This window comes from Melanostigma gelatinosum (genome assembly GCF_949748355.1).
Source record: "Melanostigma gelatinosum genome assembly, chromosome: 22".
NCBI classification, from domain to species: domain Eukaryota; kingdom Metazoa; phylum Chordata; class Actinopteri; order Perciformes; family Zoarcidae; genus Melanostigma; species Melanostigma gelatinosum.
The window spans coordinates 13,495,022-13,515,134 of record NC_136655.1 but is presented as its reverse complement, the minus strand read 5'-3'; the positions used below and the strand labels follow the sequence as shown (position 1 = coordinate 13,515,134).

Sequence of the window (20,113 nt, the reverse complement as noted above, 5' to 3'; positions counted from 1 at the left end):
TCAGCAGTTGTCAAAGTGCCACAAAAATCTTTATATGACCAAAATGTCATGACGCACTAACGCTTAAGTTAGTGGTGCTGATGTTGCAGCTCCCCCCTCCCCCCCCTCTCCCCAGTCTCTCGCACTGGTGCGCTGCTGCTCTCGGGGCGCACCCCTCCCGCGGCAGCATGCAACCCGACCTGCAGGTGAACAATTCAGCCGTTTCCCCCGCGTCCTTCCACGCTCCGGGCGGATCGTTTGCGGAAAGAGCGAAGTTGCCTGTATAGGTGCTAAGGATTCACATACGTTCAGCGCGTGCGGATGTTTGAAGTCGGACGAGAGGATGATTTGGATGGCCAGCGTTGCGGGCGCAAAAGGTGAGCTGTCGGCCGTGGTTTATTCAGTTTGTTTTGTCGCCACAGAAGTCATCCATTCCTGGTTGTTATCGTTCCTTCTGAGCCAGATCATGTGGGAATACTCAGAGCAGGAAAGGACAGAGTGGGCTGCCAGTAATATCAAATCCTACATTTCTCTCTTTTGTGGTCTATGACTTTTAGTTATTCAGTTGTTTTTAATTTGCCAATTATTTTCTTGATGAATCAATTGTTTGGGCTACAAAAAATGGCCATGGAGATTTTTCCAGAGATTTTTCCAAACGTGACCTCTTCAAAAGTCCTCACATTAAAGATGCTGCAACCGCAGAAGGATTGGTGTCATTAAACATTTAAATGATGAATCAATTATTAAAAAAGTTACGGAATAATGTTCTGTTGATTTATTAAATGGCTAAACGCTGCAGCTCTCAACTTTTTTTTGCTTATGATTAATCTACACTTTTAAAGTGATTATTGAGAACACCTTGACAGGCGAAACAGTTGCGTATTTTGAAATAACTAAAAGAGTTGTGTAATTTAATTAGGCTATACTATAAATATTGCAGGAGTTTGAATTGTTGTATCGGTGTAATATCACATTCAATACTGGGATCAACTGCAATGCTATAACTTCAACTATAGAGAGACAAACACTGCTGATAGATGGATTGAAAATATTATCGTGAGCTAAAGCAAGAAGTAATCATCTTGTATTATATTGGTGGGAAGTATGGGCGAGGTGTATGGATTATAACATGTATGGATTAAGTGAAACGTTTTCCAGCAGTTACTAACAGTTATTGTGTGCAGATGATTGTATTTAATGTGGTTTACAGTTTATTTTTAGAGCATGTAACGTATTTACCGATATCATATGTCATATAGTCTTATGTGTTCTTACTGTTTATCTTGCTGTCTGTTTTTGCTCATGATAATCCCTTTCACTCCGTGTGACTGTAAAGCTCATCTGGATTTGGGTTTTAGTGCCAGCAGGGCGAGTAGATTATTTCTAAATTGAGATAATAAGGAGAATCATTTCCATTTTCCCTCTTCCTTGTGTCCTCCCTCTCTCTGTGTCTGTCCTCAGTTCACTATCAGACGCTTGTAAATCAGACATGTGTACACCCAGCGAGACAGTAACCTGAGACCCCATCCCGAAGGAACACCAGGATGCGTCCCATTTCCTCGCAGCCTTTAGGCAAGACCACTGTCGGAGGCAGCCGATGGAACCCTGCCGCTGCAGCCTTGCTGCTCTCCCTGTGTCTTGGCTTTCCTCCCTCTTTGGCTACTTGTCCACCCTGCTGCCTTTGTGCCAGTGATATCATTTCCTGCAGTGGGTGCAATCTGTCCATGCTGCCCTCTGACCTCCCAGGCTATGCCACACGGTTGGACCTGAGCCACAATACCCTCACTGTCCTGCCCGTGGACTGGATTTCCCGGCCGTTTGACCGGCTTGCTACGTTGGTTCTCAGCCGCAACTCCATCAGCCGGATCGAGGCGGACGCCTTCACTGTGACACCGCACCTCCTCCACCTGGACCTCTCTTGCAACCGACTAACGTCACTGAACTCGTCCATCTTCGCCGGGTTGGAGGAACTGAAAGAGCTGCTGCTGTTTGGCAACCAGATCATCCAGATTAACCCAGGGGCCTTCAGCGATCTCTACAGCCTGCAGAGGCTCTACTTCTCCGGGAACAGACTGACGGCTTTCCCCCTGGGTCTTTATTGGGAACCTGGAGGGCCTCGTAATCTGACCTTTCTCGATCTGTCATACAACAGGCTCTCCGAAGTGCCCGTCCAGAGCCTGCTGTCACTCACCCGGCATTCTGCAATTTATTTGCAGAAAAACCCTTTGGTCTGTGACTGCGCTTTACTTGCCTTGCTGGAGTACTGGATGTGGAAACAGTATCGCCCACTGGTGGATTTCAGAGGTGAATACCCATGTAGAGACGGTTCAGGACCTGAATATGAATGTAGCCAGGAGGTAGTGTCAGATATGCCCCTTGAGGCACAGACTTACCAAGTGGAGCCTGGTAAATGGCTAAGGGTGCCATGTCCAGGGTTGGCTACTCAAGGCCAGGAGGGGCTGGCATTGTTCTGGGTTACCCCAAGGACTGTGGTGAATTCATCAACCGATGATCCGATGGCCCACCTAATAGTTTTCCCCAATGGCACCCTTGAAATCCGGGGAGCCCTGATGGAGGATTCTGGCATGTATTGGTGCGTGGCAGCCCGCGGGCGCCACTACGCCCCCGACGAGTCTCTGGAGGTCAATGTGGTGGTCGGAAACCTAAGCACAGCCTCCACCGGTGGCTCGGCGCGCGGCAGCGGTGCCGATCATTTCAACACAGCATTCACCACCCTGGCCTCCTGTGTGGTCAGCATCATTCTGGTGCTGCTGTACCTCTACCTCACCCCCTGCCGATGCCGGGAAAACCGGGGTGGAAGATCAAGAGGGTGCAGCGGGCGAGCCTTCATCCTCTGCTCAGACCCCAGAGAGGTAGAGTCAGGACAGCGGCGGTCAAACGGAAAGAGGGTGGCTTTCTTAGAGCCTCAGGTAGAGGCCTCTGATATCGGTGGTCCAAAAACACCAGCAATGAATTTGGGTCACGTTACCACCGAGGGAATACTCAAAAATGGAAGTAGGACAGTGGGACAGACCCTCACGGACACAGCTCACATCGCAGAAGCAAGAAAATGACCTTTTGCACATTCCTGTATTCTTACAGTGTTTTGTTTTCACTGTCTTGTTTCAGGACACAATGAGAAAATACATTTGATGTGAAGTAGTGCACTGTGATTCTCGTGGAGTAGTTATGCACTGTAGGGGTTTGGGTGTTTGGTCTGAAGCAGAAAATGCAGTCCTTTCGTAGGCAGAATTACAATCAAGTCTACTGTAAGTGGTTTCTGTTTTTTTTACATTAAGAGCTTATACAATTTCACTGTTGCCGCAGGGAATTGTGATTGCAAAGTTCATATAAAGGTTGGTGGTGTTTTTAATTGGGCAGAGTGACATATTCCCTCCTGATTTGATAAACTGCTAGAGGCATTATACGGTATATGCCTTGTGAATACTGCCATCACAGTGACCCCGTGTTATTTTGAACCACCTGTCTCGTACTGCGGATGATTTTTAAACATGTCGGTGATATGTGTGAAATTACCTGAACTTTGATTATATAAATCAAATATGACCCTGTGAAGGTTCCTTTATCAAAAGCAAAGAACCACTACAAAGTGAGACAGTGTAGACTATTGTGTTGCTACAAAATGTTAACTTTGTGTTTAGTCGGACAAAAAAAATGCATTTGCTGAATTTAAATGTGCTGGAATATGTGGTTTCTCTTAAAGGGGCCATTCACTGAAATTACAAATATAATCTATTTCCCCCTTTACCATAAAGTATCCACCCCATTACAATGGAGGAGAAAGGAATTTTGTTGGTGTTCTTCATAGCACTGAATATTACATTTAAAGCTTTTTATTTTATTTTTAACGATGGGTCAAATTACTTTGTATAGGAAAGGAACAGTTATTGAACATTACAGGCAACTGTTTGGTTCAGGAAAATAACGTGTTTTGGGTTTAAATAAATGAGCCTACGTTTGTTAAGTAAAAGAAGTTGGTTTGTTACGTAACATGGCGTCAATAGTGTACAAAAGTTACGAAGCAATATTACGCTGAAATAGGTCAACGTTGACGTGGTTTGACATTGGACCCGAGCAGCAATCTCCTGAGTTAAAGTCCCATGTTTGTTTGACCCATCAAACCTACGCTCCATCTGATAATAATGACACAGATGGGATTACATTAGAGTTTGTTGACTACAGACACTATAGGTGCCTTGGTGCGTAGGTTTCAGACCCCGAGGGCCACTGACCTAGCGTGGGTATATGACGAGTCTGGCATTAGACCGGTTTGGCGAAGCACATATTCCACAGAGCTCGAGCAGTTTTCTTTGAGCAGTGTGTGTTGTGGATTATCTGGGTAACAGGGGCACATGTTGCTGTTGACCTTTTGACATGCCATTTTTCGGTGCTGTGAGGCCAGATAGAAAATCCATGTCCTGTATTTGAATCGGGTTAGAGGCAAATCAAAATGATCCTGATCATGAGCCTGAAATGATATCGTGAAAATTACTATGATTCCAAAATTCAAAGGTGTGAGGTATATTAAAAGTATCACCTTTTGACTATGCAGTCCACAGTTCTCCAAAGGTTTGGCCGAGTTGTGGTCCAGACCGGCCAAGCTGAAGCTGGTTTCGATTGACACCTGAGCAGGCTGGACACTTGTCAACTTGATCTTTGTTCATCCTTTCAGACATGGACTTCCTTTCTCACCCTCCACCTTGTTACACCACGGCTTTACAAAACAGCAGATTCACAGAGGAATGGATCCTTATTGGTTCAGACAGGAGGGGAGTTTGGGCTCTGCGATGAGGCCCGAGTCAGCCCAGATTAGTGTCACAGAAATCTGATGGAGGGTTGCCAGCTCGCTCCAAGCCCTCCATGACCCACATTCCTCTGTCCACCCTCTGATTGTTTTACATGTGTGTGGTATCATTTCCAAAGTGTTGAGTCTGTGTAAAGTCCATGGCCTTGTCCACGCTAGCACTGTCTGAATGGTAACTTCTTCTATGTTTTCTATTAAAGGCTGGTTGAATTCTAAGTAGAGCAGTTAAGGTAAAGCTTTGTCATGACTACAATGGCGATGATATTTGCAGGTATGAAATAAAATGTTTAAATTTGGAGGATGAGTGTGTTCTTTTCGCCCTACAAGTGAATGTAATGGCAAAACTCATATCTGACATGTGTGGTATTGAGTTTGGCTCCTCTCTGGGGATCTGGTCCAATCTTATTTTTCATAATACTCCGAGATAAAATGAAAAGAGGCAGTTTCTGTGAAAAATGAAAAGTAGTGTTACATCAGAAGGATTTAAGGGTGACAAATAACCTCTTAGTGAGTCAACAAATCATATTTTCTAAAAGCCTCTTAGAAGCCTTTTCGATGGCTGGTAAAGGAAAAAACATTTTAAAACATTCTTTTTCTTGTGCACTTGGGCAGAACTCGTCAGAGTGGAAGAATATTTGATGTGAACTCATTTCAGAGTGTTGCAATGGCAGCGAGGACACGAGGCGTCATGCTTTCAGAGGCCGTGGCCAATGGCAGGTGTTGAACAGAAGCTTCAGATGGTGATGGACCCCACTGGGACTAATTTAAGCGTCCCTCGCCTGCCTCCTGACAAGGTTCTTTTCACAGGTCAAGCCGGTGACATTTGGAGTGTTGCAGGTGTTGTCAGTCCAGGCGACAGAACTACAGATTTCCCCATTCCAGTCAGCAACTTGGTCACTGCCCTGAATCATATTGTTTAAACTGCAACACTTTATAGCATTTGTAGCAGAAATGGCACACCATTGGAATAATCCATCAATATTACGTAAATAAACCTGAGGATGTCATAAATTATTTCATGGCGAGCTAAAATACAAAACGTTTATGACTGAAAACTTGCATTACGAACTGGCCACACTGGAAGGCGGAGTGAAAAGCTGACAGTCCAAGAAAGGGCGGAAGAATAACGGGGCACTTTTTCCAAACAGCCTCTACTGGAAGACGTGTATAAAGCTTGCACTCGGTTGTTCACATGAAAAGTGACAGTATAGCGTGAAGAATGAAAAAAAGAGAGCTGGAGAGAGAAGTTCAAACCCTGCTTACTTCCTCACCTCTACTTACCATCACTGCATGACGTGGGTGTTAATGTTGGATTGTCAGTTTCAAAAAGTTACAGCAATAGTTGGAAGTAGCCTCCCCCAGTTCAGGCGTCAGAAAGTTGTGGGGGCAGGAGGTTCAAAGCTATTTGATCATCCAACAAGCACTTTGCAGGCAGCATATTGGATCAAAAGATGCTATCGAGTTGGATTATGGGAATTGAGGATGCAGTGTTTGAGCTTGACCCATACGACTCTTAATTACTGCTGGAGTACCCCTTTAATATTTGATTGGTTACTTTGAAAGTATGTTTAGGCCCTTACTCAGTGGCGGCTGGTGGAAAATGTTCTAGGTCGGGCCATCTTATCAATTTCAGCAAACATCCCAGTATGATTTAATGCAAAAAAAATGTAAGTATCAAACACGCATTATTACTTGGCAGTTAAATATTTAACATGTATTCCAACACGAAAACAATCAGTAAATAACACTTATATAATATAATATAACATGTTTATTTATTGAGATGCCCCTATGGACCTTGTTATAGGAGGTAAAGATCAGGAGAAGTAAACATGAAGTGTAATTATGAATACTGATGTTAAATTAAGCTATGATGAGTTTTCACTGTTAATTTAACATCTCTATTACATGTTGATGCCTCCATGACCAAGTTAAGCAGATGAGACTGAGGACAACTATGTAGAAGAAAAGATGTTCACTTTGTCTAATATGTAGCTTGACAGAGTTCTCATGTGTGTCCTGGTGTTCTCATGTTTCCTTACCTCCTCATCCCTCACTCCCTACCCTGGTGTTCTCATGTTTCCTTACCTCCTCATCCCTCACTCCCTACCCTGGTGTTCTCATGTTTCTCTACCTCCTCATCCCTCACTCCCTACCCTGGTGTTCTCATGTTTCCTTACCTCCTCATCCCTCACTCCCGTAACTGTCCGTGCTGGATCCGTCCCCGTTGTTTTAAAAAGCTAAATAAATGATTAGCATGACGTCATCCAGCTAGCCAAACCTGTCTGGTGTACAGCTAGTACAGAAGCTGCTGTCTGATTGTGAGGTCAGGCTGATCTGATATCAGCTCTTTGGCTGCAGAATCTCCTCAAAGTTCTCCTCTCAAACGAGAGAGCTGGAGAGAGAAGTTCAAACCCTGCTTACCAGTGCGCGTTCTCAGAGTGTCGTGCACACAGGCGGAGAGGACGAGCAGGAAAAGCATATATTTTGCGCAGATATCATATTTTACACACATTACTGGGTACATTCCATAGTTCAAAAACACAAATATTGACAATTTGTATAATTTATGATTATTATAATTATTATTATTATTATTATTTGTTGTGTGGCTGATGGTGGAGCCATGCCCCATGGCCCTCTATTGACCTGCCGCCACTGCCCTTACTACATCACTCTCATGAATCGTTGTAAACGATAACATCTTTGGATAAAGGTCCAGAAGACGTGGCTAAAGGCTTCATATCAAATCAAAAATGAAAAGACACGATTGAGTTGTACAATGGAAATTGTAGGATCCAGTGTTTTTGAAGCCTGATCCATACTAGGGACGAAGAGTCAGGGTATGTGACTGACTTTGACCAAAGAAGAAAATCATTTTTTTTTATTACTCCTAAGAGTCCCTCAACTTTATGGTAGGGCAATATTAAATTTCTTGAAGTATCTATATATACAGTATATGCATGCATATATATATGTATATATATATATATATATATATATATATATATATATATATATATATACATACACTTACTTCACATTTTAGATAAAGTTGTACAATTTGTGGGGATATGAAGCATTTGAAGATACTTCAAGAAATGACATCACAATGAACAGAAATACCAATGAAGGCACTGGCGGACCGTTCCGATTCCAGAGTTCAAAGGGTTAATGAGGAACTCCACCACAAATGTTTTTCCCCACATATATCACATCATCATTGTTGTAGTTTTAGAAGCAGCACTGCAGTAGTACTGGTAGTAGTTGTAGCACAAGTTGTGTACACGGGTGTAATAATAGAAGTATATTAAAATTTCTTACAACTATTTAGTTTATAGAACAATATTCGTTATAATAGTTGTAAAATTCTCCTGAAACCTCCAAAAAAAAATGAATACACAAATAAAGTGCTCCACCACAGAGGCGTTTAATCTATTCTGTGCTCAATAGGAATGGGGTCATTTCCTCACTATCCATAATTCAAATGCTGGAGTAGAGTAATGGATGTGTGGGTTGTAGCTGAAATAGGAACATTAATATGAACACGTTGCAGACAATGGGGCTATATAGAAAATTGTTCAATTAACATGATTTTATCAAAGCTGGCCTCTCAGCTGTATGGTCCATCTGCCGTGTTCTGACAGTTGGATCCAAAGTAAAGAAAAATATGAAGAAATATTATTGACTCTATAAAAAATGTAATAATAATAATAATTGAAACCAGCAGATGTATGAGAGGTAGAATGTATGGCGTACTTGCAGCTTCTTATGGGCGTCATGCCTTATATTACAGAGGAAACGCGGATAAATGAGTTTCGTAATAACCGTGAGAAGCTTCTGCTCGACGGTGTACGGGCAGCGTCGATAAGGTGGAAATGTGTTTGAGGATTAGAGTGGGAGAGTTTATTACTTCCAGCAGGGTTTTGTCGTGCATTTCTTTTTGATAACTCACTTTTTCTCATAAATTAAAAGACATCCAGCAGTTTGTCATTTTCCACCATATTCCTTCAAAATATTGGTTTTGCATGTTGCATTCAACATTTTTATCAACTTCCTTTAGTTGTTCAGAAAATAAAGACGTTGTCTCAATAGCCCCACAAAAATGAAGCGTGTAAATGACAGATCAGCTCTTCATCTTTATTAGTTATTCATATCAGGTATATGCAATATTTACTGTGAGCCACACTCCAGCTAGCATCATTAGCATTGTCGCTCGGCTAAGTTGATTTACACAGCAATACCGGTTTACACTTGAAGCAGCCATGAGAAATGGAATCAACCCAGTTCATTGAAGAATTGGGGAGGTGTTTTTGGCAGTAGAATAAAACACATAAATAATAAAGAATAAACAAATTATTGCGTAGAAATGATTAGTTTATGCAATATTATGATGACAGAACGTTCCCATGAAATCCAAATTGATGTTTAAGTTGTTTTATCCCATATGTATCGAGCTGGTCGTCACCTATATGTCAGTATTTGGCCCAACAATGACAATAAAACTCGATAACTACGGTCATCTTAATGCTGTTTTTAGAATTAGTCATTTCCTGGCAAACGACACAAAATGTTGATGACTCATCCTTCATTTGGGGTTGTTGGGTTTTAATACAGACATCTAGAAGAAGCCTATTGGGATGCACTGCCGGTTTCGGGTCTCGTCTCTATATGTCACTCCAAAAACGACTTCTTCATGGTTTTCTTCTTCCTCCATTTAACCACTGTCCAATTCGTCTGTCAAATCCGACAAGAGTCCTCGACAAGAAATGGTAAATGGACTTGTTCTTGTCTTCCAACAACTCAAAGTGCTTTAACAGCCACTGATGGCTGGGGCATGGGGCATGTTAATGCAAGGTGCCACCTGCTTATCAGGATTATCTAAGCATGCACGGCCATTCATACACCGATGGCACAGCCTCCGGGAGCAATTTGGGGTGTCTTACCCATGGACTAGAGGAGCCGGGGATCGAACCGCAGGCACTTCTGATTGAGGGACGACCCGCTCTACCTGCTCTACCTTCATGTGGAGCTAGTAGCTGCTGTCGATGTATAATTTGGCGTTGAGGGGCGTAAAGCACATTCAGCACTCCTGGCTACCATAGCATACTGTTTTTACAAGAAAACCGTAAATTTGCGGCATCAAATAGAACTCTGAAATATGGGAAAGTTAACAAAACTAATTTCATTTTTGAGCCACGTATGGAGTGTTGGCTCCAATGCACTCTTAATTAAAACGCAGAGCAGCCTTGTCCATAACATTGTAATGTGCACGCATCATGAATTTTATAGATGAATATTATGCTGCCGACACATTCTGAAATGCTGACACCGAAACTGTAAGTGATGTTTTAAGAAGTGCAAAGGTCCTAATCAAAGCGCATGAACATCATTTTGCCAGCTTCAACTGATGGAGCGCTCGAGACCATAAGAGCTTCGGAGAGAGAATGGGAGTTCCACCAACGAATAGTTTAAGGGGCATATGAGTGAGAGTGGAGGAGGCAGACAGAGGAGGGAATGTGATTCAGTGCTGAGTGATGTGAGCATTTCGGTGAAGGGATGAGTGTTCAGCCCACAGTTAGATAGGGAGGAATGGTAATGTTATGACTGATTAGAGCCAGACTAACCTGATGGTGTAGAATTATCTCTCCAAAGCCACAAAAGAAAGGAGTTGGGACTAGGCGGCAATGATCATGACCTCATATCGCACTTCATTAAAATGTGCAGTTTTGAAGCCATGTGTTGCAGGCAGTGTTAGAGAATTGACTGGGATTCACAGGATACGGCACCAGCACCGCCACGTGCTGAAGACTCCATGCAAAAAAACGACACCATTCAAAAGCATTTTCGTCCCCTTCGAGCGAAAAAGAAGGACTGTTCATCGATTTTTAAAGCTGACACTTCATTGATGATCTCATGTGGTTCTTCAGCCTGGCTCCGGGGTGCGTGTGTGTTTTCCAATAATCAAGGTAATGTGACAATACCAGGAAATTTCCTTCAAGCGGCAAAAAAGAGAGGGTCATGTACTGGGGGGCTGATGACTGCCATGAATAAAGCGAGATAATTTGCAATTAAATGCTAATGATGGTGGCGTTAATGAAGTTAACCTGGCTCTTTTGCACAACTGCACAAGCACCGGAGCAGGATTTTAGATTTACTCACGCTTGCGATTACAAACTCGTTCCTTTATAAAAAATAAAAAAAGAACGACTCATTTTGCGAATATAACAACACTACTCTTCAACTACCTGAATTTGGCTTTTAAAACTTTTGTGTGTGTGGACTTTTTTTTTGTAAGCCTGAGCAAATGGAAGCTCATCCGGGATTAGATTACTTTGATTGCTTTGGTTCCTATCCTAAGACATTGTCTTAGGTTAGCGCTACCGCGCTTTCTATTGGTTTGAGCTTGATTTCCTTTGTGTTGTGCATCTCGGTGCCACTTGGTTGGCTCGTGAGACTTTGTTTTGAGGAACCGTTGTTGTGGTTGGTGGTTTAGCGCTCATGTTTGTTCCAGTTTTGGGTTCATCAGGTAGCTGGCATTTTGTAAAGAAAGAACTTCGAGACCTTTGCTTTGTCTGGCTGAAGGCCTGTGTTAGACACTTGTGATGAGCTTTGGTGATCTTTTTTAAAATTTGAATGTGTTTGCAGGCGCTGAACCTCACTTCCTGCTCACCACTTCTCACTGTTCTAATCTCGCAGCAGCAGGGGTGTTTTGGAAAATGTAAATTCCTTGGAAGTTGAAAAGCCAATTTTTCCACTTGTTGTTTTGGCTTTCCTGGCCCGCAACTTTTGTTTTTGTTTTTTTGTCTTACCACCCTCATTGTCATAATGTTTTCAGCGAAAACGCTCCGATAAACCCACTGTACACTAGCTGCCCGGCACAGCAGACAACACACAGTGGCAACTAGCTGGCAAACATTGTGGAGCATTTAGCAGCTAAAGAGGCAGACAAAGAGGCAAAAACAGAGCTAAAAGACGAGTGAAAATTGAACTTATATGTTCACCAGCTGGCCAGAAACACGACTCCGTGTGATTGCTGACGTTGCTCACTTTTGTGTTGTTGATTGTAGAAGCTAATGCGCAATGCATGCTGGTAAAGGTAGGCACTGTGGCACAGACTTATTGACCAGGAGAAGACACATTTCTGTATCAATTTAACATCAAGGTGACTCTTGTTTTGTATGCAGCATGGCATTTATCTTCTATTTAATAATTATTGTTAATTATTTATCTGACTGATGCAAGAAAGCCATATGGCCCTTCAGCAGAAATTCAAAGCATCCAACCCCTCGTCCTTCACTGTGACGAGACAGTAGGAGATGCGAAGCGTTTAGTACCGTGTGGACAAATGTAAGAAATGTGCCGGCCACAGATTCGGCGGCTGAAGCTGACCCTGAGAAAGACCATGGGAAAGAAGGTGAAAGGAGTGTGTTATCTTCAAAATAATTTCCTCTGTCTCTAAGGCAGGTGGTGACAGCTTTGCCCTTTAAAAATAGCCTGATCAAATATTTCACCACGAAGGAAGGGTCACAGCCTGGGCAGGATGTGAGCTGCTATGCCCGTATCTTCAACATGTTATTAGGAATGTGTGTGTGTCCTTGTATAAGGGTGGAGCAGATGAGAAGCATTTCGTTTGAAGGACTTTCCCACTGTTCCTATCCAAAGTGAGCACTTTAGAGTTGGGTTTAGGATCAAGGACAGTTTAGATTAAGATCTGGATCAAAGATGAAGAAAATACGTCATTCTAATTGGAGATAAGACTTAGTTGAATTTCAGGAGCAGCACCACACCTCAGCCACTCGCCCACTTCCGGCCACACTCCTACAAATACCTACCCACTCTAAGCCTCGGCACACTCGCGTTTTCTGCACCCCACCCTCCCTCCCTCTTGTTCATGGTTATCTCCCCCCATAGTCATCGTGCTCCTATCCCATGGAGATCGGGGGTTCTGCAAGGCCCGGGAGCCGCAGTGGTCGTTGTCGTTACTCCATCAAGCTGTCAAAAGCTAGCATGGAGCCCACACTGTCACGAACTGTACTCCCTGAAGAAACGAAAACGTGCTTTTAGTGGTGAATGTGTGTGTGTGTGTATATATGCCGGTCCTAAGTGTGTGAAAGAATAGCAATAAAGGACAGACAACCCTGAGAGAAATAACTAAATAAATAGAAAAGACACTGTCCACCTGAGCGAGAGAATCAGAGGGAGAAAGAGAAAAAAGAGGAAAGAAGAAGGAGGGGGGTGGGTAGAGTTGTCAGCTGTGTCACCCTGGCAACCGCAGCCAGGACACTGCAGGAGTGTTTATATTCACGTCTTTTCTTTATTTACCTGGCTTGTGATCCAGGATGTGACATCATGGCCTCTCTCTAATGTCCGTGAGTGCAAACAATCGACTGGGCGGCTGACAAGCAGCCCTTGTTATCGGACAATTTGGATGGCAGGCAGCTGGTGGCTGCTTGCTATTTAAAGGACGCATGCTTCTGGCACGCGGGTGCTTCATTTGTACAGCATGTAGGTTACGGGGCAGCAAGAAAACATGTGCTGGCCGCCACAGTTTTCTGTCTGTTCTGTTTAAAGCCTCTGGAGAATGCAAAATATTCCATGTGAAGAGGGATTTGGGAAAGGAACCAGTACCTGAACGCAGAAATATAGGAATTAGATTAAGTTTGATTCAAACTGTTCAGTTGTTCTGTGGCAGAGTAATTATCCACTCGGTCCAAAATGTTTGTGTGATGGTTGGCTTGCGGGATCAGATGTTGGTGAAATTGAGAGGCCGTGTAAGACGACAAAGACTCTGTATTTGTTCACACCTATTCAGACACTGATGACAGGATCTACCATGCAAGGTGCCACCTGCCCATCAGGACTAACTCACCATTCATATCCATCCATACACCGCAGGAACAGCCTGCGGGAGCAAGTTGGGGTTAAGTGTCACATCGACATGGACAAGCGGAGCCGGGGATCGAACCACCGACCTCCTGATCGAAGGACAACCCTGCTCTACCACTGAGCCACATTCGCAAAAGTCAATGCAACTGAACTGCTGCGTTCGGTGGTCCGCACCAGAGTAACTTTTAGACGATGTCGTTGCGTTGAACAGCTAGCACAGCTAGCACAGCTGAAATCACTGGACACTGTAGTGGTATCTGATCAAACTAAAGACTTCATTACTTATTACAGAATTCGTTTCACATTTATTTGGGGTCAGGTTTTTAAGCTACATGATTATTTTTTGTTTTTTGCCACTTGAGGGCATTACAACGAGCTTTGAACACCTCTTTGATTCATTTCCATCTTTAAAATTGATGCATGTCTACACACCCTGCAGGCACAGAGCATCAGTCACATTCACTTGGAGTTGTGTTTCTGTCCCCCCCTGGCAAATGTAAGTCGGACGTTCACTCTTCCATTTTTGGTCTCCACCACCTCCTGAGGGGATTACCTGGCTCTTTACCTGTTAAAGGCTCTGCTATCTTCATTAGCACAGTGACGTTGTGGGCCCTAAACCGTAACAGTGAGCTGTGGGTTCGTCACTACAAGCAGCACCTTTATTATACAAAGTCATTTTAAAAATGTTGAGTTATTGTTTGATTGTCATAGAAATGAGAAAAGAAGATGTCTAGCTCTTTGTTGCTTCACACTTCTCTTGTCCCCTCCGCAAATTGTTGCGTTATTTAACACAGAATATAATGCACGTAAGTCAAAGTGGCTAAGTTTGTTATCGGACACATATCTGTCTCACTACTCTACATGACTGCAATGGCCCCACTTATTCCGCTGTGCAGTTTGCCAAATGCATTGCCAGGAAAAGGGGGCTAACAAGTGAAGAACAAGCATTGCGGAGCTCCAACAATCACTGATCCTCCTCAACATCTCTACACCAACATCAACCATGCAGCAGCGGACACTTAGTTTACTAATATCATGCAACTTGTGGCATGCTTTAGGATGCTTTTATGGTATTTATTTGTAGGATGATGACATACATCAGATCCTTTTTTTATATACAGCAATAAGGTGTGAGGCCTGTCCATTCTACATATACTGTAAAAGACCAGTGGCGGCAAAGTGAGTCCACACATCAACTGTTCTATACCACACCTCAGCTCAGCTATACGCCGAGCGGCTCCCGAGCGTGTGTCAGGGATAATCCTCTGAGAGAGGAGAGGAGTTACCTAAATAGGAAACAAAACACAGTTTACCTCCCCTGTCCCCTGCTTTTTATAATCAAAATGGAGTTTGCGCGAAGGCCACTGCACCAGAGTAATCTATGCCGGAGGACAAGCCCCTGTTCTCAAATGATTATTCGCATGTTCAAAACGATCAACTTTGCTGTAAACAGATGTGTTTAGGTATTAAAACGCAGGGATGTCCAACACAATGTAAATCCTGGTGACATTGTGTTTTCGGACGGAATCAAAAGCAACTTTCTTCGTGCCGACCGGTATTCAAAAGCATCATTGATTCTTGCAGCGCTCCAGTGGATGCGCTCATAGAATGACATTATTATGCAGGCAGTGCTGTGCTTCCTCAAGTACGGAGCAATAAAGATGATTGTAAAAAAAACTGCTTATCTGCACTGAAGCCCGTCAGCCTTGAAGGCCACCTGCACAGGGCACACGTCTTAGTATCTTAGTGGTCGGGTTAAAGAATGTTCAACACCACACACATTTATAAAAGCCTTACAGTTGTATTACTCTATGTAGAACTTGGTATCTATTTGTTATAATTATTATCTTTTTTTGTAATGAGAAGTATGAGAATACATCTATGTGAAAGTGTGCTGCAGCTGAAGCGTAAGTAAGCGCTCCGACTCCCTCTGGTGGTGTGAAAGAGACTTTTTGGTTGAGCTCAACGACGACCGTTAACCTTTGACCCGGAGGCCATAAAGCTACCACTGGGGACACCGAGGTCCTTAGTATTCATTTTGTGAATTTGAGAGATTTTAACAAAAAATAAAAATAAAAATAAAGATTTTTTTCCCCCAGAATTTTTGTCTTCATATGAGCATACAGGACTGATTTTGGTTGAGAAATGAAATGTACGTAAATTAAGATAAATATTGTGGAAAAAATGACATTATTGTTTTGAAACTATCACTATCACATTTGTAAGTGTTTTTTGTTGTTGTTTTGCTCCTTGCCTTTGCTTGTTCATCTCTTTATGGATGAATACAATAAAAATGATTTTAACAAAATATATATGTTTTTGAAAAATAAAACTAAATCTCAAACAGTTTTCTTGTACTAAACAGAAAGGAGCATAGACGTTATGTCATTGTTTTGACTCTGTGTAACATGGCTGACTGTAAAATCATCAAATGATTTTATTGGAAACATGCTGGTGATTTATACGTCCATATGTTTTCAACGTATGGACGTATATTATTCGTGGACTATTATTATTTGTGAATTATTAGTGGACGTATATTATTCGTACATTTTAATTATTTTCCTGTTCAACTGATCGACTGTGCATTTAAAGACTCTCCATGATACACTTGCAATTAATTGGAATTCATTATTTATAACTGTACCAATGTAACACTATTTACCAATAATTAAAACCAAATAGTATTATTTTGTCTTTTAGAAATGTAAAGTCAACACGGGATGTAATTATGTTTCCTCTTTTCTTTACTTTGGCTTTGTTGGGCGGCTCTCTACATATCTGCAGAGGTTGAAAGGGTTGATAGAAAGAAACACATTGTCAAGTCAAATTTCCTGACAATAAATAATATGTATTACTGCAGTTATGAATCGAAATGGAAAGCATTTCCCATTTAAGCCAACTGTGGACAGTTTTTATAGATTGTATTGTTGGGAATGCTGAAGTGAGCAGTCTTCTTCTCAGTTGTGTCTTTATTGGTGAGGTTGCTAGGCAACAGCTGCAATCCAATCTATGTTCTTCATATTCCTTATATTCTTCTTAAACACAACTTTATTAAAAAAATGTTCAGCTCATTGAGGACATTATCGGAATAACAATGTCTCCTTCGTCCTCTTTCAAACAATGTATTTATCTGCTAAAACAGACACGTTTTGCGCTGTGAGCCTCAACGTAACAGGAGCGAAACCCAACGGCCCCGTTGACGTCAATGTTAACTGAGATTGGAAATTTACAGAACAAAACAGAAAAAAAACTTTAACTTTGAAACTTGTCCAGCAGGGTTTCCGCTCTCTCACGATACACACATTAAAAAAATAAGAACGAATGAATGAATCAGTCTGTGAGTAATAAGCCAGGGTTTGAGAGGCGGCTCTCATGAGATGAACCCAGGAGTCACTCGGCAGGTGCCATCCCCATGGCAATCTTTAATTGCATGTGGGGACTCACAGCTGATCCAGATTTGCTAATTAGACCTCTGACCTCTGAGAAAGGCTCCTTGGTGGATTCTTAAATGGTGTGAGACGAGGTGTGACCACATGTCATTCTTCGTTGAACAAGGACTTTGAACAAGGACATGAATTAAATATATTATGTTTAGTGAGAACCGCTAAGTTTCTCCAGGAGGCTCTGGAATATGCAGGACTTTCAAAATAAAAGTCTTGGAAACAGGAGTTTACAAGGGGACCCTCAAGTAGGCGGAGAGATTTTCAAAACAAAAGCCCTAAAAAGGTTACATGAGCGTACGACGGGCTTCCTGAGTGCTAAAATAACTTATTTTAAATAAAAATGTTGATAACTTTTTCCTGCTAGGGTTTAGACCTCAACTGATGGTTTACACTTATTCCAAAAAAAGACACTTCATTGTTATATTTTATAACTTTATAACATTCGCTTTCAGCTGCTCCTTCATACAAAGTTACGCCAGCAGTGCAGTTTAGCTGCCTGCTACTTATCAAGCGATGCAGTTCAGCTACCTGCTGCAGGCTACACGAAGCAATGCAGTTCAACTGTCCATCAGTCGGATTTTCAGCTGCCAGCAATCCCACCGCCATTTCTTCAGAAATTGCATCCTCCAGTTTTTTTATTGCGTCACACTAAAGCGGAGCAGATGGCCTGACATTCATTAAACTATCTTTATTTACAATGAATCAATACGTGAACCCCTCAAAGAAGGAGACATGTAAACAGGGTTTGTCATTCAGTAAGCCCAGTAGAGTCATTTCTCTCGTCCAAAACGAGACATCTGTAAAAGTGTAGTCTTGCTTGAAATCTACATTCAGGGTCTGAACACATACGCTGTTGAGAGTCCAAAGCGGTTGAATCTGGAGAAAAAAAAGAAAAGGTAGCAAAACCCACTAGCAAACTGTTCGAGAGGACGTCCGTACTGAATGTGGACACACGGGCCCTGTGGTCACTGGGTGGGGGGGCCACCCACTGCTGGATGCAGTTCATCAACTGTCCGCTAGGGGGTGCTGGTCTGACACGGCAGGAGGAAGGTATGAGGGTCCAGTATCATGCAGGAAACCTAGCGCTCCTCTCCTTCCTCCACTGCGCAGTGGAAAAACCGAACACCAGCCGATAACCTGGGAATCAGAGAGACGATATGGTAAGGTCTGTTAACAGTGGGAGACATACAGCGTGATACTTCAAATGTTTTGATTTCTATTTCTACACAGCTTAGGTCTGAAAGGCAAAAATATACATGAATTTTCCTTTGAATATGCTTCCTTTCCTTCCCTTTGTTCCAACTTGATTTTGGCCTCTTAAAATGTATCTTAAATTGCTTTTAACTTTTCTAGCATGGATTCAGTAGCTTTGATATGTTTTATGATGAAGAAATCCTTAATTTAATCCAAAAAATGATTATTATTTGTGGTCTAAGACTGGAGAGTAATAAAACTGAATGGAAATCTTCTCTTTATTTAACCTGATAAATAAAGTACAATGAGGCTAAGGCTGCGATTGTACTACATTGTGCTGTTGCTCTGTAAAGCTAGTCTATAAAAAAATGAATGAGTCTCATCAGTCTGTTATTTCAATCTTAAAATATTGGGTGCATAGCTTACATTTTTCATATTTTAAACAATTTAATGCTGCAAGAGAAACTTCTTTTGATGTTAAAATAAGACTATCTGGGGTTTCTGGAGTCCAGCTTCCCCAAATCCAATAGAGAGCAGGGCAGAGCTGCTAACGCTGAACCAAACCCTGATGGCCTTCAGGGCCCGCTGCCACAAAGTGAACCCCACACCAGTAGACAGAGCTCAATTATCTCGTGTACAAACTGTTTCTGGATCTCCGGCCGTACCATTTGTTGCATTTCAGGGCCATTCCTTATCATGGGCCCTGTATTTCTTCTTCTTCTCGTTTTTTTCCCTCTGCAGTCTCTCTAACTCTGCCTCATACATCATCTCCTGGATCAGGTATTTCTCTCTGCGCATTCTGTCCCGCAGGTCCTTGGGGAGGTCGGGGATCAGATACGCGATCAGGGTCTTGATGGCAAAGACCATGTGCTGCAAAAGCAGAGAATGTTATCGCAAATGCCAGCGCCTTACCTCCACGATAAAAAACAAGCCAAATGCTAAAGTGATAAGGTGGGAACAAACCAACACAGGGAATTTAATAACCCACTTTACACATGGTCATTTCAAACGTTGTTTGTACACTAATGTCATTTGGTGCAGTTTTAATGTTTTTTTTAAGTGACTTTTTGTAACATATCTTACTACTTTGTGACTTTGTGGAGCGTAAACTGAACAAGACTAATTAGAAGCACCTCTGTGAGTGCTTGTTAGTGGCAGGGTGTGCACATGGCGCTGGACTGAGGCTGCTGATAGAAAAACTAGGAGCAGTTCAAAGTAATCGCGTGTTCGGGAGTGAAAACAGACAAAACACGGGAGGCATAAATGTTCACAAACAGAATATCCAAAACCTTAAAGCGACACGGTGAAATAAGACGACCAAACTCCCTGGTCCCGCGGAATGGATTTCATCAAAGTGATTTATTTTGAAATTTGGATGCTAGTGGTGCCAAGTGCTGATATAATCTGAATAATCTGTCAGAGAGCAGAAAATAAAGTCACTTTAAAACCACAAGACGTCTTCATTTGCTATGAGCAAAGAGCTAGATGTATATGGGCACTCATGAGTAGAAGGACATCGGTGAAACACATCGACAAAACAATATGAAAGAATCCATTTCCAGCCAGCTGTCTGGTGCCACATGTCACAGATTCAAAACACTTACCTCAAAAACGATGATGAATGCTAGCCGGGCTGCCAGGACGTGCCAGAACTGTAGAGTGTATGAGTAGGGCTCAGCAGTGTCTGGAGGCTCCCTGTAGTCCCGATACCTGGTGGGTCAAACAGATGAGTGTTGTGGAATATTTCCTTAACAAGTTCAGGAGTGAAGTTGGTTTTATC

General features: G+C 42.5%; 2 protein-coding genes across 2 annotated transcripts in view; one reads left to right on the top strand and one right to left on the bottom strand.

The window, feature by feature from the left end:
* Positions 1-289: 289 nt before the first annotated feature.
* Positions 290-3,053, top strand: LOC306796121 (amphoterin-induced protein 2-like; the record flags this gene model as incomplete). The annotated part of the gene is made up of 2 exons (XM_079294896.1): positions 290-356; positions 1,441-3,053. The coding sequence occupies exon 2, from the start codon at positions 1,524-1,526 to the stop codon at positions 3,051-3,053; it is 1,530 nt and encodes a 509-aa protein (XP_079151022.1). The 5' UTR covers positions 290-356; positions 1,441-1,523.
* Positions 3,054-17,692: 14,639 nt separating this feature from the next.
* Positions 17,693-20,113, bottom strand: part of LOC306795592 (anoctamin-4-like) — a gene marked incomplete at its 5' end in the record, with an annotated part of 43,973 nt that continues 41,552 nt past the window's right edge. The window contains 3 exons of the mRNA XM_079294146.1: positions 17,693-18,276; positions 18,999-19,203; positions 19,938-20,043. Coding sequence (XP_079150272.1) covers positions 19,012-19,203; positions 19,938-20,043 — 298 coding nt within the window. The 3' untranslated portion in view covers positions 17,693-18,276; positions 18,999-19,011. The remainder of the gene's footprint in view (positions 18,277-18,998; positions 19,204-19,937; positions 20,044-20,113) is intronic.